Genomic DNA, 9,988 nt, shown 5'->3' with positions numbered 1-9,988 from the left:
GAATACACACACAATATCCACACAAGTAACGGCGCTAACACCCTTAATGTGATGCGTGTTTCAGACCGTAGTGACGAGGCTCCTTTCGGGTGGAACAGGAAACCCCTGTGATGCGGGTGAGCTGATATCATTGTTCCCTCTGGAAACTCCTGGACAAATATGCATTTGTTCCCTGTGAAATCAGAGGAAACATTTCCACGGCGCTGCGCGTCAGGACGCAGCTCCTCCGGGGAAGGCCGGCCGGGATGTCCTGGAATGTGGCCGTTTGGTGAATTCATTCAATTATTAACCTGCAGGATCGAGAGGCACGCAGGCCAGAGGAAGGCAAGCCGGTGGTGCCTGCAAACAAACACTGCACTTAAAACGGAAATCAAATGAAGAAAAAATCAACAACAGCAAAATTGGAAGAAAGTAGTTTGTACTTTCTGACATGCGAACCCTTGAATTTACAACAATAAGTAAGTAGAAGTAGTAACGATGTTTAGTCTGTTAATAATATCTGCAGATCAGCAACGGGGTGATATAAATCTCAGCTGCAGCTGCACACACGTTGGCACCTCGTTGGACGTTCCCCAACTGGACGACGTGATGGATTGAGTGGGATCTAACGGTGCAGCTGGTTCGAGCCTCGGGACAACAGAGCAGCTGAGGAGTGAGCTGTAAATACCTGTAAGTCCAGTGGCTCATTCACTGACAGATACAGAGCGAGATGAAGGATGTTCGCTGTCCTGAACATCAGAGGTGAAAACAAGATGGATTCCTTTGAGCGTGGCGTGTGTGTGTGTGTGTGTGTGTGTGTGTGTGTGTGTGTGTGTGTGTGTGTGTGTGTGTGTGTGTGTGTGTGTGTGTGTGTGTGAATGACTCTTGATGGAGCATGCAATGTGTTTTTTATCTCTAAGCCCTGGTGGTTTCAACTCAGGAGTTCAGTCCTGTGCACGTCTGGTACTTCACTCCTCCTCAGCTGGACACGATGAAGCCTTTAAATATTCACGTTCATCTCAAGGAAGTGGACACAAAAACATCAACACCTCAAGTGTGTGTCAATCAGCGTCCTGTGAGGACCTGCTGGCAGTGAGGGGCGGGGTTTCTGTTGTTCATTCAAAGCAGCAAAGACGTTTTCACTCTTCTCCCGACTCGCTTCAGCGAGAGTTTGATTGACAGATGGTTCATCCAATCACCTGCCAAGTATTTTTTGAAATTTTTTTGAATATTTTTTTCGCAGCCTTTAAAGAATATACAGAAATATCCTGTTAGATCCGATCTGTGGGCTACTTGTATTAGAGGTTTATTCATATTTGATGTAAATATACGTAACAATGTGTGTGTATCTGGAATTGTATTCTATTATTATTCTTTTCATGTTTGCCTCGTAAAGCACTTTGATGCTCTTTTTAATACATAAGTTGTATTATTATCAACCACACGAGACATGTTTTTAGATGAAACCTTCATTGTACAACATGAGACTACAATCTGGCATTCAAATTTACAATTACAACAAAAAGATCCGGCGCTCTCAGGACCGGCTCATCTCGAGCGCGCCTGTGTCAGGTGACCATAGTTACTGGACCGAAGGACGTTTGAGCTGAGCTAAATGTTACGTCTCCCAGCTCATCATCAGCATCCTGCTGTGGAGTCTCTGCATATCCGCTCCAAATGTCATCTCACTCTTTAACCAGCATTTGTTGACATGTGCCCAAACGTTTGTTCAGACATCCGAATTGGCAAACATCTTGTCATAATCTCATCGCTGCATTGGTGTCCAAAGCCCAAACCAAAGGCAATAACTTCGCCCTGCGCTCTGTGTTTCACACACTCTCATGTCAACACTGTCCTCTCCCTCTCTCCCCCCACCTCTCCCTCTCTCCCCCCACCTCTCTCTCGGGCCATCCAGCCAGGTCTCCCCCTCGCTGAATGCTTGTCTGTCAGAATCCCTCTCTGTTGCGTTAATCCGGGAGTTTTTTGTGTCGTTGTCCAGGGGTCGGCCCTCGATGGCTCTGAAAGCAGCGCGCCGCTGTTCTGCCTGCTGCGTTTCTGCTTTGCTGTCACTCACCGTCCTGACCCGCTTTATATTGTGTGTCGCTGTGCGTTCTGTCCGGGCCCTGGGCTCTAAACAAAAGAGGCTGCTGTTTACAGGTTGCTCATCAATAGGCAGGATGCTGGACCTGCCGCATCAACAAATGAGATGTGGCCTTTTTTAGTAAGACAAACAGTTCTGCTCACAGAGCTCCACTGGAACAACCGTGAACTGGACGTGAATAAATACAAATGTAATCTCCATTCATGTTGTTTATTTGTGGTGGATTTTGGAGATGAGTCCTTTTCATGCCTCTGGTCGCCGGTGACATCCGTGACCTGAGGCATTATGTCTTCACGTTGTCCGTTTGTCCGTTCTAATGAACGCGATAGCTCTGGAACACCTGGAGGGACTTTCCTCAAATTTGGCACAAACATCCACCTGGACTCGAGGACAAATTCATTGAAATTTGGCGAAAAAAAGGTCACTTATTTTGGGCCATAACTAAAGAATTTATTTGCTAATTGTGACAAATTTACACAAATGTCTAATAGGATCAAATTACGGATGATGACACTCTGGACAGACACGGATGCAACTGGTTTTTGGAGGCGTACAACCGTTTGGGAAGAACTTCATATGTTTGTTTCGCTAATCTTGGAGGCAAAAGAAGCATAAAACAGGAAACCCAGAAACTACAAAACCTAACCTCCTCCACAGACCTGTTTCCACACACGGTAAAGACAACTTCATGACCCAGCACTTCATCAATTTGTCTCTGGCAAAATGACATGTTGACATCATGGCGTATTGCACACAAAGGTCTACATTCACATGTGTAGAGAGTAAATACACAAAGACCAATAGCATGGCAAAGCACAAACATGACTCTACAACCTCACAGTCTGGATTATCACAATAAGAGCATCTCATGTTGAATAACATCAGAAGCATTTAGGTTGCTGAGGGGTCGCGGGGTCAGGTCAGACCTCTGTCCTCAGACAGTTCACTTTCTTGTCATGATAGTTTAGGCTTTTCACATGTCAGTTTTAGGTTTAGGACAAACCTCATGGTTGAACAGACGACCTGGTGTACAAGACATGCAAAAGCATGAGCGGTGTTGTCATTGCACCCTAAATTGTGGTGTCACTCACACGTTTGGAGAGGCCGGCCTGGGCTGCCTGAGGCAAATGTCTTCCTGCAGTTATTCTAACAATGTTGGCTGGTGTGTTCAGAGCACGAAGCAGAGACAAATAAATCCATGCAGACCAAAAGGGGAAACTTGCGGTAAATCCACTCAACGGGTAGAACAGTGTGTTCAGCTACAGCGACAATAATAACCAAGAATTTAAAGTTACAAGCTGTTGTGAAAATAAACATGTGGGTGTTTCTTTCCAAAAACAAAATGCCCGGGGGCATTAATAAAACAAATAAAAAAGATGATTTGTGAAAAGAAAGAAAAGCCTGCAGGTTGTGTTCATGCTTAATCACGTGAGGAGGTTTGGTGTAGTGGACCCTGATGGCTCCTGGGTGTCCATGGCTCATGACAGTAGAGCCAGTCATCACAGGCCCTTTTGAATCGGGTCCGAGGATGTGACTTGGAGCTTTGTTGCGTCTCCTCTCGGCTCCACGCTGCGCTGCTTTCCATACGGGGGCGGGGTGGCGCTCCAGTCCGGCGCGCAGCGCACAGCGCGCAGCGCACCGTCACCGGCTGCTGCTCTGCCTGCAGTGCCTGTCCCGTCTGAGCGCGCGCACACAACATGGGTCTGGAGAAGGAAAAATCGGACATCAGCATAATCATGGACGAAGACGAGTTCAACAGGTCGATAGAGCCGATGCTGTCGAAGAAGGGGAAACGCACGTACGCGGAGGAGCCGGACCGAGATCCGAACGATATCAATGCGCACTTGAAGGTAAAGTCTGAACACGGTGTTTGAAAGTGAAACTACACAAGGTAGCGGTTGTCAAGTTAAATGATTGACTCAATAATGTGAGTTTATTGTTTTCACGTCACAAACTGTGTTAATCTGCAGCCTGAATACCTGGAAGTCGCTGCGGCGCGTCATCCATCATCTCCAAAGCCAGTTTTATTTTGTTAAAGCTCACTGTACTACCAACAGGTCGGCTTCGGGGACGTCATCGCGGAGCCCGTCTCCACTCACAGCTTCGACAACGTGTGGGTCGCGAGCCACTTCGCGTTTGAGGTGGTCAAATTCTTCTTTTACCGCGTGCTGACCACGCTGCTGGCCGTGCCCGTGGCTTTCATCCTCGGACTGGTCTTCGCGGTGCTCAGCTGCATCCACATCTGGTAGGGAGAGGTCCCCCCCCCCCCCCCCCCCCCCCGACCTGCAGGTCTCTGTTTCTGTGCTGAGTTTAGCCTGGCGCATGTGGCAATGTGCCAAATGTTGGCCATCGCAAGAAATAATTATGCACACAGATATCATCACAGAGGGATGCCATGACATGAAATGCTATTTTATGAGTGAAAATAAAACTATAGTCAGTAGATTAAACATATAATATTGTACAAAATATATAAAAACATATATAAAAGACGTTCTGCAAACATCAATTTCCAATATAAAGATTATTGGCGTATTATAGTGATTCAACAATCTATTTCAGTATGATAATGTCACTTAAAGCCTGTTTTGAGCACTGAAAACACGTTTTCAATGTGTGTGGAACATTTGTTACCCTTGCCGGCATTGCTGTGGCTCTTTCAGGCAAACATTGAGAGAAGTTATTTTACAGTCAGGCGTAGTATGACGTCGAAAAGCCTCGTCAGCGTTTTGTTTTCATCCTTTCATTTGGACAGTGATGTCGTGCAATGTCGTCGACATGCGCCTGCGTCACGTTAAACCAGGTGCCTGCAGCTTTAACTTGATGCAAGACGTGCAGTTCCCAACCAGCCCAAAGAGTCTGCTCATCAACACTCAATGAAACAACACTTTATGTTGTCAGCGCTGAATGGAAAGTTTTGAGGAATGTTGAGCTCCGCTAGTTGAGGGGGAAAAAAACGCCCTGAGCCCTTTGCTGGATAGCATTCTAGCAACAACATCGACCTGTTTGCAGACTGTTTGCAGATAGAGAACTGACCTTTTAACCTCAAGCTCAGGACGAGTCCTTCAAGCCGTCGCAGGTATTCTTCAACAGAGGACTGAGCGCTGACGCTGAGCCGGTCAGAGAGACGGGCGCAGCTTCAAAGGAGGACACGTTCACAACGCACCTTCTTCATTTCATCTCATTTATCGGAGAGAACGTCACAAGCTGCAGGAATGTAACCAGATGATACCGTTCTCTAACCAACGTTGATGGAAAGATCAATGCATCCCAAACATAATTCATTTTAGAGCCATCGATTATCACACATTTTTTAACCTTTTCCAACTCCCCCCTATTTTGGAGAAAAACCGCCTAAAATGACATACCCAAATTAAAATGGCTGTAGCTTCTGAACCGGTCTGACTATATGCATCAATGAGGTCTTTCTAGAAAGAAAACCCCCTCAGGTTACCTGTGGAAGTGTCAGAAAACCTGTAGGTCATACAGAAACAGAGCAGTGGGCCTTTGGAGTCAGTAAAACATTTTATAAATAATAAATAAATTTTATTATTTTATTTATAAATAAAATAAAAAGTGTATTTCAGTATAAATAACTGCCAGTGGCTGTATCTGTACAGGTAAAGGACCGTGTAGGGCTGTAACTACACTATCAGTGAACAACTGCCTCACATTTGAAGAAGATTGGACAAAGTATGACCATTCTACAGTCTTTCTTCCATGAAGAGATCCAGGCGGAGCTCTAAAAGGACATTTGGAGACCCAAATGGACACATGGTAACCACATGATATAAAAAGAAAGAAAGTCCACTTAGGGCGGGTGTGAAGGGTGTTGGGCCGGTCAAAAGATAAGACTTTCACAAAGGAGGCCGCTGTTAGTGTTATTGTGGAACATTGTTTTACGTTAAAGTTGTTCCATCAAAAAGTCAATATTGAAACCTGCAAATCACCGAAGTCCATCGAGTCCAAAAGATGTCATTATGAGTGAGGATTGCAAGTGCAATAAAGAACTAAAAGCACAGCTTCTCAGCGTCTGTTCTGAGGACCTTTTGACCTCTCCCTGCAGGTTGGTGATGCCGGTGATCCAGAGCTTGGTGATGCTCTTACCGTCAGTCCGGGTGGTGTGGAGGAGTCTGACAGACATGTTCGTCACGCCGCTCTTCCACAGTGTGGGAAAGAGCCTGTCCTCCGTTCAAGTGAAGACCACCGAGTGCTGATGCGGACGCCTCTCTGTCCCCCTGCGGAGAAAGAAGCGTCGGACAAACCGCGTGACGACGCTCGTGGTGGAATACATGAGCTCTTTATAAAGTCAAAGGCGAAACCCCGAAGAGCGCCGCACAAAGTACTTACAACGATAAATTCATCAGCCCAGCGCCAGGAAAAAGATGTTTCTGCAAACGTTGAATGTTTTTGCATTCGGTCAGAGCCGGTGACATAATACAGCAGCACCCAGTATTTAAAGTGCATGGTGTGAAAGTTACAGTCCAATACGGGTGGATGGGTCAAACAAACACAAGACTTTCACCCAGGAGACCACTGTGTCCGTGAACCCAAAAGTAAACTACGCTTGTTCCGGTTGTAATGTCATTATTTTAACAATAACAAATGTTTTTTCGAACCTGAACAGTCATTTTGTTGCCGAACCCGAGCCAACCGTTTCACGATGCTAAACACGTGTCATTGTGCATTTCTGCTGATATGAAACGGACAATGTTTGGGTTCAGAAACGTATCCCGTTGTTCACAGAATCATTTGTTCCTGACGACTGGGTTGAATTTATCACAACGATAAATAAAAGAATCGGGCTTCGTAAGCATTAAGTGTGATTTTGATCATTCGCGGGGAAAAGACATCTTCAAAGCTACGTTCAATTTTAAAAAAGCGACATCTGTTTGAATATATTTGAGTGTTTCGAGGACTTGATACACGTTGAAACATAGCGATTAAAGCTGTTCAAACAACAGCTACACCCGACAACAGGCCTCGATGCCGTTTCATCTGCAAATCAACAGGGTTTACAGTCACATCGCATCAGGGAAGTAGAAGTTCCTGAAACCTTTTGTGACTTTATCAAAAGCTCATGAGCACCAAAAGAAGAGAAATAATTCTTGTCATTCCATCAGTTTGTGGCCGAGAGAGCCGTGGGATCAGCAAACTGCTGACTTGCTGAGAAATGTCATATTTCAGCTTTTTTCATAAATTGTAGACATTGCAAGTGATTCAGAGGTTGAATGTGTTGACCTGAATCAGAGCCTGAGAGGAGTTTGTATGAATATCAAATGCTAAGATGCAGCTTGTTGCAAACTTCCAGGCTGATTTTACTTTAATGTGCTGTGTTGGCTTCACAGTGCGGTGGTTATGATGTTGGCCATTTGCTTAAACTACACGCAATAGAGTTGCTTTAACGTGCTGGATACTTTGCACGGGCGCTTCCTAATTTATTATTTACATCTGCCGCCATTAAGAACTTCCCCTGAGTGAAGGGCAGCGTGATGAAGGAGTTTGCTACAGCGCTGCTCGTCAGCCGGCCTGGTTTAATATTTCTACAGCGAGGGCATCAGACAGCAGCTTCACTTCTACTTGTTTTGCGGTGGATTTGATAAAAGTTGATCTTAAGGTACAAAACCTGCACGGTTCGCACTTGCTGTACAATCTGATATTTAGAAGGCGATATAACGAGAGGAAGTGTGACAGTTCTGGAGCCGAGTTGGGAACGTACTCATGAATGCAAACCCAGCTCTGACAAACACCCGAGAAACATCTGGCTGAAACATCTGGCTGTGCCACTTTCTCTCGAAGCTAGTTGCTAACGTTACGTGCGGTTTATCGGAGCTTGTTTTTCTGAAAATGGCCGCCCGCTGCTTCTGTGGGCATAAAGCCTGTCATAATATCGAGTTGGTTATGATCCATATTTTCCAGGTAAATGGGGGTTAAATCAAGTGTGATTGTAGCTGTAAGTAACACACACCTACACGTGACTCAACATTGCACCGCGGGCTAACGCGCCACAGCTCCGACCTCCGACAGCAACACGTGATGTGTGACGTTTTGTTTTTCCAGCCGGCAAAATGAGTGGCAGCAGTTCTGTCGGAGCTTTTAAAATCCTTTCACAGAAGTTGGACCAGCCAGCGTGCTTGTGTTTACCGGAGATCCACTGTCGGGTCGTGCAACAGTGGAAGACGCAGGTGTCGTGTGGACGAAGCTTTTTCTCCCCTCGGCAATACCACGTAGTACTATCAACCCCAGCTTGTTCATTAACAGGGCAAATCAATGACACTGCTTTGTGGATGTACTCGTTTTGGAGCTTTTGCCTCAAATATGTTCTTCTTGACTGAAATAAAGATCATTGTTTTGCCTCGAGGTTCGTTTCCCTGCGTGTGCTTTCTTCTTCGTCTGTCACACGAGATGAGTGTGGTTGGGATTTGCAGCCGAGTGCCAGAGAGGCCTCGTCAATCACTTCGCTGAGATTGCACGAGACGCTTCTCCTGCACAAAGATGATCTGTGGGTCGAGGGAACGTGAGCCGAGGCTTCTCTGACCTGCAGGCCTGCACCAGCATCTACCTCTGAGAGTATTCACTCACCATGTAGTACAGCTTGGTGTATCAGTGAGTTTGTGATGTCCCGATACCACTGTTAAGTTTTACTACAGCTGTTAAACTGCTACAATGTCCTTCACCACTGCATACCTGCTACTATCTGGTGTTCTGTTCCTGAAAGTCTTTTGTTCTCTGACTTGAGCTTCTCCAGCTCACGCCCTCTTTGTCCTTTTCTGTCTTTTGTTACGGCGAGACACGACATGCTAAAACATGCACGGGTACATTGAATCTCTTTTCGTGTCTCATATTGTTACGACTCCAAAACGACTGTGATACTTGACTCACTGTCGCCTTTGTTGCTGTGTTACTACGTTCCCTCTCTGATATTCGGGGGTTCAGCGCATGTGATAGCTTCATCACATCCTGTGTGTTGGTCAACATGAGCATCTGACAAGAAATCACATGCTGCAATCTGAGCAAATGTCTTGTATCACTTCCTCCTTTGTCTCTGCTGTGTCAGTGAATTAACTACATTGATCTTTCGTTCAGCATCATAAAGCTGTGATGAATCGGGTCTAAAGCCTTCGCTCGTTGTTGTCCTGTAAAATGACCGTTTGTACATCAGTTACCGCCCCGTGTTCACCTCGACTTCTTGAAGAACTCTGTTTTTCTTGCATGCCTCCGAGGTGAACGGAGAATCGAAATAAACGGAGAACAAGTCTTGATGATGTAAATTGTGGCAGCGATTAATAACTGCAGAACTACAAACTGCCACATAACTCGTATAATCCAAGTCTCCTCATCCAGTCATGTGCTTTATATATTTATATGTAAAACATATCCGACTTCTCTCCGTCTTTTCGTTGTTCGTTTGACGCATGAGAGAAAAACAAAGTTATCTTTGAACATTTTGGGGTGAAGTAAAAGAGCAGCCATCGCTTCCTTTCAGCTCACAACGTTGGTCCTGGTGTTGAGCATTCAGTTTGATCCCAGGGCTCAGCACCATCCTCAGCACCATCCTCAGCACCATCCTCAGCACCATCCTCAGCACCATCCTCAGCACCATCCTCCAGACCGAGGGAGTCAGCTGCTGGACCTGTCACCTGTTTGATCGTCGTGTCATGAACCTAAAGCTGCCTCAGCGTGACGTCAACACAGATCCTGTTCTGCTGATGCCGAACACGATTCACTCTCATCAAGTAGATGTTTGGGTGCTGGAGGCCTCAGGGGAAGTCCCGCGTTGACAGAACTTTCTACATCCTGTAGCCTGACTTCAATGATGTTTTTTACTTTTCAGCTGTTCATATGGTGTTTCTCAAACAGAGAATGTTCGAAAATGCTGATGTAGCGTCTTCTGTGGGTCCACATCAA

General features: G+C 45.8%; 1 protein-coding gene across 1 annotated transcript; it reads left to right on the top strand.

Annotated features, from left to right (window-relative positions):
- Nucleotides 1–3,669: 3,669 nt before the first annotated feature.
- cav2 (caveolin 2) lies at nucleotides 3,670–8,440 on the top strand. Its single transcript, XM_079277645.1, has 3 exons — nucleotides 3,670–3,930; nucleotides 4,138–4,325; nucleotides 6,147–8,440. Exons 1-3 carry the CDS (start codon nucleotides 3,778–3,780, stop codon nucleotides 6,295–6,297), a joined length of 492 nt encoding a protein of 163 aa, XP_079133771.1. The 5' UTR covers nucleotides 3,670–3,777; the 3' UTR covers nucleotides 6,298–8,440.
- Nucleotides 8,441–9,988: the final 1,548 nt, after the last annotated feature.

This window comes from Melanostigma gelatinosum, assembly GCF_949748355.1.
Source record: "Melanostigma gelatinosum genome assembly, chromosome: 1".
NCBI lineage: Eukaryota > Metazoa > Chordata > Actinopteri > Perciformes > Zoarcidae > Melanostigma > Melanostigma gelatinosum.
The sequence above is the reverse complement of the archived record's forward strand: the minus strand, read 5'-3'. Positions and strand labels throughout refer to the sequence as shown.